This window comes from Drosophila persimilis, unplaced genomic scaffold, assembly GCF_003286085.1.
Source record: "Drosophila persimilis strain 14011-0111.01,24,50 unplaced genomic scaffold, DperRS2 tig00000002-arrow-pilon, whole genome shotgun sequence".
NCBI lineage: Eukaryota > Metazoa > Arthropoda > Insecta > Diptera > Drosophilidae > Drosophila > Drosophila persimilis.
In genome coordinates this window covers 1,942,380-1,957,050 of record NW_020825289.1, presented here as the reverse complement: position 1 = coordinate 1,957,050, position 14,671 = coordinate 1,942,380, and the positions used below count along the sequence as shown (strand labels likewise).

The 14,671-nt window shown below is 40.9% G+C and overlaps 1 protein-coding gene across 2 annotated transcripts in view; it reads right to left on the bottom strand.

The window, feature by feature from the left end:
* LOC6603244 (protein Wnt-5) overlaps positions 1 to 14,671 on the bottom strand; it is an 89,127-nt gene that overhangs the window by 13,204 nt on the left and 61,252 nt on the right. For both annotated transcript variants that reach the window (XM_026985579.1, XM_026985580.1), the window contains exon 8: positions 7,743 to 7,845. In XM_026985579.1, coding sequence (XP_026841380.1) covers positions 7,743 to 7,845 — 103 coding nt within the window. The remainder of the gene's footprint in view (positions 1 to 7,742; positions 7,846 to 14,671) is intronic.

The following is a 14,671-nucleotide window of genomic DNA, read 5'->3' as shown; positions in this document are numbered from 1 at the left end:
GATTAGAAAGACAGTTACTTCGAAGATCGCGAATCCGGGCTCAGTGAAATCCGCGGAGGATATAGAGAAGTCCCTAGAGACCCTATCCAACGCCTACCACACATCGTGCAAGCCCTCGAGAACGAAGAAGAGGTGCAAGCCACTCTGGTGGAACAGGGATCTCTCTCTTCAAAGTAATAACCTCAGGGAATCGAGAAAGTACCAGAAACCGCCTAAGCAGCCTACCATACAAAGCCAATTACAGCTAGATGACGGACAGTGGACAGAGGGCAGGGATGAAGCCCCAACAGCATTAATGGAGGAGCATGTCCGTGGCTGCACCGAGGTCGCTGATGCCAAAGAGCACCAGGACCTACCAACCGAGGAACAACACCCCCCAACAGATCTGTAAACCACTAAGCGAATCCACTGGGCAATAGACGCCTTTGCGGGCACAAAAGCACCAGGACTGGACGGGGTATTCCCAGCCATGTTGCAGGTGACCAAAGAGGTGATTACCCCGTGGCTCTCCGCAATATTCACAGCATGTCTAAGTACGGACTATATCCGTATCCAATGAAGAACCTCGAGAGTTGTCTTCCTCCTAAAGGCAGGAAAGTGCAGCACTGCGAGTCCCAAGGCCTACAGACGGATAAGCCTTACCTCCTTTATACAAAAAACACTAGAAAAGCTGCTGGATTTACACGTCAGGAATGAGGCAGAAGGACTGATGTCACCCAACCAGCATGCCTATACCATAGGGAAATCAGTGGAGACGGCACTACACTCGCTAGTAGCCACCCTCGAGAGCGCCCTTCACAATAAAAAGTGTGCACTGGGTGCATTTGGTGACATCTCCGGACCATTCAATAACGTGGCCACAACCGCAATAACAATTCGCCTAGAAGCGAATAACATACACCCAGCAATCAACCTTTGGATCAAGAACCTCCTAAGTTGTAGGCGGGTGCAATCGGAGTGGGACACCGCTTCCATTGTAAAAGGAAGTCCTGTCGCCACTACTGTGGAATCTGGTGGTCGACGACCTCTTCAAAAGATTTGAAAGGAAGACCCCAAAACTAACAGCTTATGCAGATGACATAAGCATACTTATTACGGGTGTATGTCCATCGACCCTCAGCTCCTTAATGGAACGTGCACTCAGGAAGATACGTGAGTGGGCAGAAGAGGTAGGACTCAGTATCAACGCGGACAAGAAGGACCTCATCCTCTTTACCAAGAGGTACAAGGTTCCGAGAAAGGCAGCACAGCGCCTAATCGCATCAGGGAATATGTCGCCACAAGGATAAGGGCACAGTTCAGTTGGCAGGGACATGACCAGATCCACTGATTACATGATTACATGATCCCCCAAACTTGCCTCTACATCAAAACTATCTCATCTCTGGGACCCGAAGACTGGAAAAAGGGAAGTTACCAAGTTAAACACCTTAACATATATAAGAATGGTTCCAAGATGGACGGACCCTGACCCTGAGATAAGGCTGTCGTATCAGCTACCGGACCGATGCAGCATATTTCAGGCGGAAGTTTTCGCCATCAGGAAAGCAGCAGAGGTCGCTCAGATTATAGAGCGAGCACACGATGCGGTCAATCTATTCGTCGACAGCCAAGCGGCAATTAGAGGAGTACCACCCCCTGCAGAACCTTGAAAATCATTTTTAAATAACGCAACGAGAAACTCAGCCACTACCTACTGCACCTACCACGAAAGGACTGTAGATTGTTAGTGGGAATACTAACAGGTCACAGTCTGGCTGCCGCACATGCAACAAAACTAGGCCTCACCAACAGAGACAGTTGTAGGAGGCAACCGAAACCCTAGAACCCTCTCTTAAGGGCAAGAAGGAAATTCCTGGGCGCACCGGTGCTGGCATTACTGGAAGATGCCTCCAAGAGGCCGCCAAAGCAACTACTGTCCTATGCGAAAAATACCTCGATTTTTTTAAAGGAGTATAAAATCCCCTAAACACTGCAGGGACGGTTCATTACTCTCCTATCCGGACAACTAAGGGCCATATTGGCCTATGTGGGGCTCCGCTGAGGGCCGTCCGAGTCAACCTAACCTAACCTGGAGCACGGAGAATTCGCTTCGACAGGTCAAAGTGAAATTGTTCACTTCTAAGTCAGTAGCACCAGTGAAGAAACAGTCTCTGCCGAAGCTTGAACTATGCGGTGCACATCTACTTTCTCAGTTTTATAACAAAATCAAGGCCATATTCAGTAAACACACTATTACATCTTATTTTTGGAGCGACTCACAGCTCGTATTGCATTGGCTGTAACAACACTCAGTCACCTTATCGACCTTTGTTGGAAATAAAGTGTCCGATATTCAGGATTTAACTTCTGATGGAAAATGGCGCTAAGTGCCACACATCAAAACCCTGTTGATATTGTCACGAGGCTGTATCAAGTCTCCATGGTTTTTGAGGATTAGCTAAACTGGCCCGCCACCGGTGGAAAACTTGATGTTGACATGGACGTGGTTAACTCGGAGAAACGGAAAAGTTTGTTCGCTGCCGTACAGGAGACAAATAATATCCTCAACATCGTCGATAATATCAACTCGAACTCTCACAGTCTTCGTCTCATTGCTTGGATGGTTTGGGTCATAAGGAGATGTCGGAATCAATCGACATTTACCACAACCGCAACGACGCCAGATGAACTTCGCTTTGCTTTACATTGCGTTATTTGGAACATTCAACAAACTCATTTTGCAGAGGACATCCGTTTACTTCATAAGTACCAGACGGTCAAAAACATCCGTTGCTGCTGCCTAGTCCAAATTTGTATAGAACCGCCGCTTTCGTCAGACCCAAATGACTATAGCACTCTCACTATAGATCGCACTAGTGCGATCACTACCTGAGAGGTCTCTCGAGAATATCAATATGTCAAATATGGACCGCTACGATGCGATTACGGACGTCAAGCAACGTTTTTGGAAGAAATGGTCTGTTGACTATGTCAACGAATTGCGATCGCGCACGAAGTGGACAGCACCCTCAACGAACCTCACCGAGGGCACGGATGGATGACCACATCATCCATGAGGACAAACTGCCACCGCTACGATGGAAACTAGGCCAAGTGCAGTCTACGGTGCTAGGCCTAGGCCTAGGCGCTCTCGGTGACAGCTGTTGGCGCCATGTATGATCCCAGTAGACCGACAGGGTCCCGTAAGTACTCTCGGCGATACTTGTCAGTATCTCCGCATAGCAAAGACCTTCGTAGTAATTCTGAGCCTGATAAGATCCTGAAAGCGCTATCCGGCGATTGCCTAAGCGTTCTTGGTGAAACCGGCTGACACGCCCCGTACGGTTCTCCTTCACCACGATCGCTCCCGTCTGCGAGACTGCCTTCGTCAGTCCGAAATTCTGAGCCCCGTCAAATTATAAATATTGCTGTAATTTCGACCCTGGAGTAGATTGAGATATGTACCCCAGCCAAGATCGCTACCTTACACAGTAAAGTCTCTCTTATGCTCAGTGATTAAGCACTATAATTTGTAATAAATTGTTATTGCCTAACGCTTAAACGCATACATCAAATTTTATTCGTTTACTAAAAACTAACACGCCCTCATCCGTGAATAAACATTAATGCGGAAAACGCTCCGTGTTTAAACAAATGGTTTTTCGAAACCACTTTATGCGGCAAGGAGCCATGCAACTGTCAGCACCATCAGATCGGGTACACCAAAGGATATCGGCAGAGTTGGATGGTAAGGATCTTCAGGAAACATGAGGCCAAAAAGACTGTCCCTAATGTTTTTAACACCATTAATTTAAACAAGGAAAAATTGATAAGCCCATGAATAAAATCATTGTGGCAATTGAGAAGCAGCCGGTTAGCGTCGTCGCAAGGCACCCAAGAAACAAATGGTAGATTGGTCCCCCATAACAATAGTTTGACCATTGCAACGTAATGCGGATACGATAGTATTAATTTCTGAGAGGTGGTTAAAGTAAACCTCAGCATCAGACCTGGGAGGAATGTAGGAGCAGGTTAAATAGAAAAATACCGAACCAACACGAATTTTGACTGCAACAAATTCAATTCTATGGATGTTATTGAATGGGAATAACTCAGATGAGAAATCAGATTTTACTGCAACCAGAACCCCACCAGCGAAAGATGGGCGGTCCATTCTATAAATAGTGTAATTGTCAATAAAAATTTGATGATTATTGACAAAAGAGTTAAGCCAGGTTTCGGTAAAAGCTATGGGGTCGAAATCAAAAGACGCACTATTTGTATGAATTTGACGCAATTTGCCCAACAAACTGCGAACGTTCTGATAGTGAATACAAAAATGGTTAATTAGTTTTTTGGAGCAGAAGGTTTGGTAATTCTGGGACTCGATTTCGAATCTTTATGAAGAAACTTATGCATAATTGTATAGTCAGTCCATTTTGACGGGTCAAGAGATTTAGATAGTAAAGAATCAGGGAGAAGATTTTTAAAAGATGGTACACTCCCCGACACTTGAATACGACATACTAAAATGTACACTTTAGGCACCATTATTTTCGGGCACAAGCCAAAGAAAACGGTGAATTTGAATTTTCCTCAAATCTCTATTCAATTTAGCATAAATTAAAAAAAATAATAGCAATATTCATCAAAGTAGATTGAGGAAAAAAATTTAATTGACATAACTCAAATTTCCGCTCCCAAAAAATGCGACACTTGAATACGACATTCACATTGAAAAATTTTTTATTTTGGATGTGGTCGCGACCGGACATTGAATAAATTCTCAAAAATCAATTAGGGTGTCATTATTACGAGAAAAAAATTTGGGTTATGGTAAGTCCTTTTCAAAGGACGAAAACTCCACTATAAAAGCCTCGAAGGAAGTAGGTCCATCAATAATGAAAATAAGTGATGAAATTGGTTAAACTAGGTGTGTTCTGAGTGATTTCATAAAGAACGGGTCAAATTATGGCAAAAACATTAAAAACCGAACCAAAATTGCTACTTCCGAGACCTCTATGAGATCTCATCTGCGAGCCGCAACTAAAAATCACGACTAAAACTCGATTTAAAAATCTAAAACTGTACTTTAAGCTAGTGCTAAAATAATAAAACATGTTTTTTTTCACCGTTTTCTTTGGCTTGTGCCCGAAAATATTGGTGCCTAAAGTGTACAATTTAGTATGTCGTATTCAAGTGTCGGGGAGTGTATGTTGCGATTATGTTTCAATGTAAATTAAAATGTAAATTGCGATTCTAGAGCTAAAAATTTCTCGTTGAGAGCCACGAATTTTTTCCGGACATCCTGAAACCCAGTTCGAGTCTGTCTCATGAAAGAGCGCATTTCGGCCCCGACAATCTCCCGACAAGCCAGACATGACCAAGACAGGCCCATTCGTTTCGAGATCAGACTGTTTAGACGGCCAAAATTTCCACCACCAGCATATTTTATCTTTTAAATATGCAGAAAAAATAAAATTAAATTTTGTTTTCTACTGAAGCTGAAGTAAAAAAACTTTCAAAATTTAACACTGTAGTAAGAAGTATGATATTTTCTGGGATAAGCTTACATATACCGTTTTCTTGTACGATCGCGTCTAAAATCGATTAACGTACAAAAAGAAGTACATCTTATAAAAAAGGAGGGGGAACGTTGTGAGTTCTCTACTCTACAACTCTACATTTATACCCGATAATTAGTCAGTATACTCCGGCAGACGCCGCTAATATTAAACGACACGACAAAGAGTGCGTGCGAGAGAGACAGCAAATCAGTCTGAGCGTGAAGTCGGGCGCTGCATAGCCACTGCAAATTGATTTGTTCCTTTTGGCTATAAAAATTATCTGATCTGATCCAGATTCAGCAATCTGATAGATATGGTCGTTATCTATGATTCTGCCTTTTTAGTTTTCTCGAATCTGCAATATTGTGGATGCAACAGATTTTCGTCCTCTGTGTGGGCGGAAGGGGGTGGGGCGAAATTTTGAGATATACGTTTTATAGTGAGATCTAACAGGAGTGCGGATACTAAATTTGGTTACTCTAGCGTTAATAGTCTCTGAGATTTGTGGGTGCCCCAGATTTTCGTCATTTGCGGGGGCGGAAGGGGGTGTGGCGAAATTTTGACACAAAACGGTCAAGGTCCGATATCACAGGAGTGTGGATACCAAATTTTGTTGCTCTAGCTCTTATGGGTTCTGAGATCCTTGAACTCATATTTTGCAATTGGCAAAACCGACCATGAAACCTGTGTGTTAAAGAGAGACAGAGCGAGATAGAATGAAATTGTTTTCTTGATTCTGGCTATAATAATTATACGATCTGGTTCAGATTTTGCACTCTAAAAGATATAGTCATCTTCTACGATTTTGCGTTTTTAGTTTTCTCGTATCGTCGAAATTGTAATGCCACAGATTTTCGCCCTTTGTGGGGGCGGAAGTGGGCGGGGCAAAGTTTTGAAATATTCTTGTAGCAGTGACATATCACAGAAGTCTGGATCCAAAACATCGTTGCTCTAGCTCGTATAGTCTTTGAGCACTAGGCGCTAATAGGGACGGACAGACGGACGGACGGACAGACAGACATGGCTCAATCGACTCGGCTATTGATGCTGATCAAGAATATATATACTTTATGGGGTCGGAAACGATTCCTTCTGGACGTTACACACATCCACTTTTACCACAAATCTAATATACCCCAATACTCATTTTGAGTATCGGGTATAAAAATAAATAAATAAAAATTAGTTAACACAGAAATAATTGGGGAAGATCGTCATGTCAGCATAAGATTGAAACATCCTTAAGCATTAGTATGACGTCCATAAGATTTTTCATGATCACATCGTAGTAAAAAAAAGGTGTGTTCGCCTTGGATCACACACAATTTAAAAATCGGTCGAAAAGAGGCTCGTGTCGATTGGTTTAAGAAAATAGTCAAAAAATGCGATCGTGGTTCTTCAAAAACTGCGTTTTATATCTACACAGGTGCAATATCAAGGATATAAGAATTTAAGTCTGAAACAAAGAGCCAAATGCAAATAAACTGTTTGCCTCTTTGTTCGAAAACTGTTAAACAACTACTGCTGCTACTTTTTCGATAGAGAAAAGTACGAAGACCGATTCTGAGTGGTCAGTAACAATTTTTTTGTCCGGAAGGTTTTTGATAATATCAAGAAAAACCAACATAAAAGAGTGGTCTTTACTATCACAGTCCAAGCTCTTCCACATCAAACCACTCATATAGATAGATTTTTTAACCACCCAATGTATCGAATCAAAAGGACATCTGCTTCAAAAACATTTTATCACAATTAACAAAAACTTTTTTAAGCAAAAAAAAAAAAATTGAATTGTCAACGTATTTTGACGCCGACAGAAGCTGATGAAGTCTTGTTTTAGAGATACATCTTTCTGATGGTGAAAGTTGTGCGATAAGAGTTTTAAACATTTGAAAATGGTGAATATGAATTCTTTGCGAATATTTTTAAAACCAATAAAACCATTTTCAACAACTAAAGTTTGTTTTGTCATAATTAGGCCAGAATCTTAAACAGCAGCCTACTTAACATATTCCAGGCGGAATTTTTCGTCATGACAAGAGCAGCATCATTGGAATTTGCCTATATCAAGGGATATAAGAAGATAGTTCACTTCGCAAAAAAACACTTAGGGCCATACGACCGTATACGTCTACATGATCCTTAGATGACCGTCATATCATGTCACTATTTTATTTTTAGAGCATAACTTACCAATTTCTCTTATAGATGATAATTGCTGCCAGCAGGTAATTAAACTGCATGATCCAGAGACTCCATGACACTTGCAAGTTATTCGAGTTTTTTTAATGACGGCCTTAAAAAAAATACAAAAATCTAAAATTAGATGATTATCATAGTATATGGTACATATAAAAAGGAGACTGAGGCAAAGGAATTTTCTACCATTGCAGGACGGTCGACATCCCGAAATACGCACATTATTAATGCAATAGATCTTTTCACGATCACACTAGTTACTCGTAAAAATACCCCATAATTTCAAAATCAGGCAGGCTCCATTTTTCACTTACTTTTGCGGATTACGCTTTCAGTCAAAACGTTTCATTTTCGTTTCAAGGTGTTGTTTTTGTTGCCCTGGCCAATTTTTGCCGAGAAATTTGAGTTTGGGTTAAAATAAAATTATTAAAGTTTAATTACCCTGATATAAGTGTCAAGATTATGTTAATGCATCATAATAAGTCATCTATTTTTTTCCTTTTGTAATTAAGGTTCGTTTCGTTTACTTTTCATTTCGTCAATGAAAATTTTTTCGTTTTGAAAACGAATAAATCTTGCGGAATGTGAAAACGGGAGCCCTAATTGATGTGTATTCAAAAGTAAATCTTAAAACTTTTGTGAACACGGAGCCTGGCTGAATAAATTGAATTTGTGTATTTTAAATTTTACCGGTATATCGGTAATCTTGTGTGGCATATTAAATTCGAATAAATGTAAAATATAATAAATTGGAGTAAACATCATTAAAAGTCTATTTTCTGCACTTCCTCCCACAATATGATTTCCGACTAAGTGTCGACCACCCAATTCCACCCAGTTTCGTTTCAGATAACAAAATAAACGAACGGGAAAGTATTGAGTCGCAGCAAGTACTGCAACATGACACCCAATCTTTTGATAAAATCCACCCCAGTTACTTCTGCAGTAATTTCGTTTTTCTAAAAGTATGAATGTGATGCGTTTACATGGCTGGTGGGCTGCTTGGGGCAGCCCACCTTCACTAATAGTTTGTCAACGAATTTATCTTGAATAATTATACCCGATACTCAAAATGAGTATTGGGGTATATTAGATTTGTGGTAAAAGTGGATGTGTTTAACGTCCAGAAGGAATCGTTTCCGACCCCATAAAGTATATATATTCTTGATCAGCATCAATAGCCGAGTCGATTGAGCCATGTCTGTCTGTCCGTCTGTCCGTCCGTCCGTCTGTCCGTCTGTCCGTCCCCTTCAGCGCCTAATGCTCAAAGACTATAAGAGCTAGAGCAACGATGTTTTGGATCCAGACTTCTGTGATATGTCACTGCTACAAAAATATTTCAAAACTTTGCCCCGCCCACTTCCGCCCCCACAAAGGGCGAAAATCTGTGGCATCCACAATTTTAAAGATACGAGAAAACAAAAAACGCAGAATCGTAGAGAATGACCATATCTTTTAGACTGCAGAATCTGAATTGGATCGTATTACTATTATAGCCAGCATCAAGAAAACAATTTCATTTTTTCTCGCCCTGTCTCTCTCTAACACACAGGTAGCATAGGCGGCTTTGCTTAGAGTAAAACATTAGCGCCTAGATCTCAGAGACTATAAAAGCTAGAGCAACCAAATTTGGTATCCACACTCCTAATATATCAGACCGAGACGAGTTTGTTTCAAAATTTCGCCACACCCCCTTCCGCCCCCGCAAAGGATGCAAATCTGGGGATATTCACAAATCTCAAAGACTATTAACGCTAGAGTAACCAAATTTGGAATCCGCACTTCTCTTAGATCTCACTATAAAACGTGTATCTCAAAATTTCGCCCCACCCCCTTCCGCCCACACAAAGGACGAAAATCTGTTGCATCCACAATATTGCAGATTCGAGAAAACTAAAAACGCAGAATCATAGATAACGACCATATCTATCAGATTGCTGAATCTGGATCAGATCAGATAATTTTTGTAGCCAAAAGGAACAAATCAATTTGCAGTGGCTACGCAGCACGTGACATCACGCTCAGACTGATTTTCTGTCTCTCTCGCACGCACTCTTTGTCGTGTCGTTTAATATTAGCGGCGTCTGCCGGAGGAAAGCCATACTGACTTAGTATCGGGTATAACTGTAGAGTTGCGGTGTCCGCAGCAACTCACAACGTTCCCCCTCGTTTTTTTTCCATTGTTTTGTTTTTCCTTGGCTGGCGTGCCGTTGTCCAAAAATTCTCCGCTTCGTGTAATGGTATATGTAAGTTTAAGAATAAACTCCATACATCTTATTTTTGCATGAAATGGGGAAATTCTATTCTATTCTAAGGTTTCCTCTTTAATTATAGAATCATCAAAATTTTTTAAGTACTTTTGTATTTTTTTATAAAATGCGCATTGTGAGGTCGATGTAGTAAAAGTGAGATCGTTAAAAAATTATCCATCAATTAAAATAGGAAAAATTCAAAATCGACACGTATGGTTTTTCCTTCCGTGATTTTATGTTGTACCTGACCCATATTTTCAATCTGATTCTTAATATCGATTACAGTTGACTTTATTTAATCCGAAGATTCTATGGCGTATTTAAATAATATAGGGCGGCAGTAGAGAGCAGACGAAGGTTGCGGAATTTTCCAATATTTCGATGTATCCAAAAACATTTTAGAATCAGCCTCATTGCTGATTAATGTGCGATTTTCGGCAGACTCTCAATCTGATGTCGAGGTAAACTTTTAATGAGCCGTTTCAAAGGGTGTTCCACCAGGTCTAGACGTTTTATTTCTACTAACGCTAGACGTTTTTTTTGTTTCTGGCCATCCCATCAGTTTTGCATGTGCAATTTGACTGTATTCAGGCAGAACATAGACTTTATGTTGCTCTACGGAATACCGCAATATTGAATATTTATCCATAGAAATAACCAGCTTTCGTTTTTTGCTAAGCAACTCTGTCGCTCTGGAACCAGTCTCTGCCTAGAGTTTGAGCCACACGCACACAAACTCCATCCATATTTAAAAATCAACATTAGAACTAATAAAGAACAATGACTTATGCGTACTTAAAACTGTGTAATTCTAGTATATATGTATGTTCCGTGACGTTTCAGGGAATCGTCGAATATTTTTGAATTGTTGATCTTTAATCGTGGTTATGAAAAGATATGGTCATTCTCTACGATTCTGCGTTTTTGGTTTTCTCGTATCTTTAAAATTGTGTATGCGACAGATTTTCGCCCTTTGTGGGGGCGGAAGTGGGCGGGGCAAAGTTTTGAAATATTCTCGTAACAGTGACATATCACAGAAGTCCGGATTTAAAATGTCGTTGCTCTAGCTCTTATAGTCTTTGAGCACTTGGCACTGATAGCTATTGATGCTGATCAAGAATATATATACTTTATGGGGTCGGAATCTGGACGTTACACACGTCCATTTTAACCAAAAATCTAATATACCCCAATACTCATTTTGAGTATCGGGTATAACAAACTTATTCTTATACATTGAAAAATAAGAAGAGTTTTTTTAATACGAAATAACCGAAAACTTTGGGTGGCTGTATTTTGATATATATTTTGGAGGTCGAAAATATTAGGTGCAAAATCTTAATTGGATCGTATCATTATTATAGTCAGAACCAAGAAAACACTTCATTCTTTCTCGCTCTCTATAACACACAGGTTTTATAGTCGGTTTTGCCAATTGCAAAATATGAGTTCAAGGATCTCAGAGACTATAAAAGCTAGAGCAGCCAAATTCGGTATCCACACTCCTGTGATATCGGACCTTGAATGTTTTTTGTCAAAATTTCGCCCCCCCCTTCAGGCCCAACAAAGGCAGAAAATCTTTTGCATCCACAATATTAAAGATTCGAGAAAACTAAAAACGCACAATCATAGAGAATGACCATATCTATCAAGTTGCTGCATCTGAATCAGATCGGATCATTTTTATAGCCAAAAGGAACAAATCAATTTGCAGTGGCTACGCAGGGACCGATGACACGCTCAGACTGATTTGCTGTCTCTTTCGCAGGCACTCTTTGTCATGTCGTTCAATATTAGCGGCGTCTGCCGGAGAAGAGCCATACTGACTAAGTATCGGGTATAAATGTAGAGATGCGGTTTCCGCAGCAACTCACAATGTTCCTCTCGTTTGATTCTTGTGTCCCGTTTTCTTGTCCGATTAGATCTGGAAAACCCAATTGGTTTACCAAAGAGTTATCCAGTCTAAAAAACTTAAAATCAAGACTTTATACAAAATTTCAAGAAGTGCGTTCTCCTATTTCTCACTGTCGCTATGTAGTAGCTCGGTCAAACTTTTCAGTTCTTAATGCTCAATGCTATAAGAACTACCTATCTCGATGCAGGATACGTTTTTCTCAGGACCCTAAACAGTTTTACTGCTTCGTAAACAGTAAGCGTAGAACGTCCGCACACCCACCCTCGCTATCATTTTGTAATACGTCGGAAAATAATGATCAGGCGATTACCGATCTTTTTGCCCAATTTTTCCAAACCACCTATTCTGAGGAAAGCTACTCTGGTCATCCATACCCATACGGTTTACCCAGGTTGAACGGCATTTTCAGTCCCTTGTTAAATGAATGTTCTTTACTTCATGATCTTCGACTAGTTAAGCCGGTGTTTTCACCGGGTCCAGACGGGGTTCCAGGTTGTGTACTCAGGTACTGCGCCGAGGCTCTATGTGGACCTTTACTGAAACTATTCACCCTGTCCATTGATTCTTCTTGCTTCCCCCCGATCTGGAAGGAATCGTTTGTTATTCCTCTCCATAAAAAAGGTAGCAAGTCTGATGCAAAAAATTATAGAGGTATAGCAAAGTTATCCGCTATTCCTAAAATGTTTGAGAAGGTTTTAACTCCGCACTTGCAACATCTCTGCAAGTCACTTATATCTCCAGCTCAGCATGAATTTATAAGGCGGCGATCAACCACCACGAACTTGTTAGAGTTTACCTCTTTCATTATTAAAGGCTTTCAAGGTTACTTACAGACGGATGTTATTTACACCGACATTAGTAAAGCATTCGACTCTGTAAACCATTCCCTTCTAACACATAAACTTGACCTTTTAAGGTTTCCGCCCAATCTCCTGAGATGGATTTCCAGCTATCTTTGTTCCAGGTCTCAAAGAGCCTTCTTCAAAAACTCCCTCTATTCACCAGTAAAGGTTTCTTCGGGAGTACCACAGGCAGCCATCTAGGTCTATTCAAACTCTCTATTAATGACCTGCCTTCGGTATTAACATACTCTCGAGTACTTATGTATGCGGATGATGTTAAACTGTGTGTCCAGTACAAGGACATTTCATTTCATTCTCGCTTGCAATCAGATCTCAATAACTTTCATTCATGGTGCTGTGCAAAACTTGTTACACCTTAATGCCTCGAAATGCAAAGTAATGACATTTCATCGTTCTAGCCCTTTGTTGGCTATCTATATCCTATTACCCTGGTGAATGATCTTGGTGTCTTATTAGACGGAAAGTTAAAGTTTTCCGAACACATTTCTACCATGGTAAATAAGGCCATGGTCGTGCTTGGGTTTATAAAGAGGTGGTCAAAGGAATTTGACAACCCCTATATAACAAAGACTCTCTATACCTTGCTTGTTCGTCCGATCTTAGAATACGGCTCCTGTGTATGGTGCCCTCAGTACAAAGTACACCAGGACCGTATAGAATCAGTACAGAAAAACTTTTTACTCTTTGCTCTGCGGGGCCTTAACTGGGATGCTGGTGTAAGACTCCCATCTTACTCCAGTAGACTACTATTAGTAAACCTCCCATCCTTAGTTAACCGTAGAAAAATGCTTGCTGTGATATTTATGCACAACCTGATCGGGGGTGACATAGGCAGCCCTGATCTGTTGAGCCGCATAAACTTCACGATTCCTATTAGACTGACTAGAAATTTTATACCGTTGTTCCTTCTACTTTGTAGATCGAATTATTCCTTGCAAGAACCGTTTAGGGTCATGCCTGCTATGAATTGTACGTTAATAGATATCCTGAAAAACTGGCCACTTTGTGTAGCTGCCAGCGAACCGTTCGATTTGAATTTTTGGAAATTCGCTTTGTATTGGTGTGACCGCACCAAATGCAGAATTTGAATTCACCGCGCTTCCGAATTCGCCCATCTCGCTCTCTCCACCAGCACGCATGGACATGTTCTGGTTTGCAGCTGACTGTTCAAATAGCTGTTGTTGTTGTAGCAGACAGAGTACTGCGTCTTTGTGTAGATGAAGCCCTTTGCTGCCATCCCCGTTGATCGTTGTAGTTGTAGTTGGTTGTACCAACCGCTTTTTCTCCAAAATCATTGCATGTGCCGTTAGATATTTTTCCTCGTAGATTGCATTGTCTTCCTCTGGATTTCCATACCCATCCACGTGTTCGAGAAGGGCCATGGAATCCCCAAGTTGTGAGAACTCTTTCCAATCCGATTGGAACAGCTCCATCCGTGAGGTGACCTCCGCAGTTGTAGTTGGTTCCTGCCGTTCAGCCCAAGCCAATGCGCGCGAGTTACTAGTTCGGCCTTCTTCTTCTTGTAGATGGTCCTGGTTGTTCTTGTATGGGTTTATATTTCTGTCTTTTCCAAAGATTGTGTTTGAGTTTGTATAAAGTCTGACTGTTCGGTTTCGAGTTCAAAATTGAAGTGTTCTGTGTTTATTAATTATATTCTTAGGAAGCCTTCGCAGAGGCTTTGAGTTTAGTACATAAGGCATACATAAGTATAAAATGTTGCAACGGGCTAGCGTATGTGAAACCGCCGAGTCGGCATTATGCCGGATGTCGGGTTCCAGTTTCGATGTTGTTATGTTAAAATGTGTAGGCGGTTGTTTGTGCCGCGGTATGTAGAATGTTGCGACAGTCAAAGTAGTCAAAGTGGACATTACAATGTCCGGGTTGAATGACATA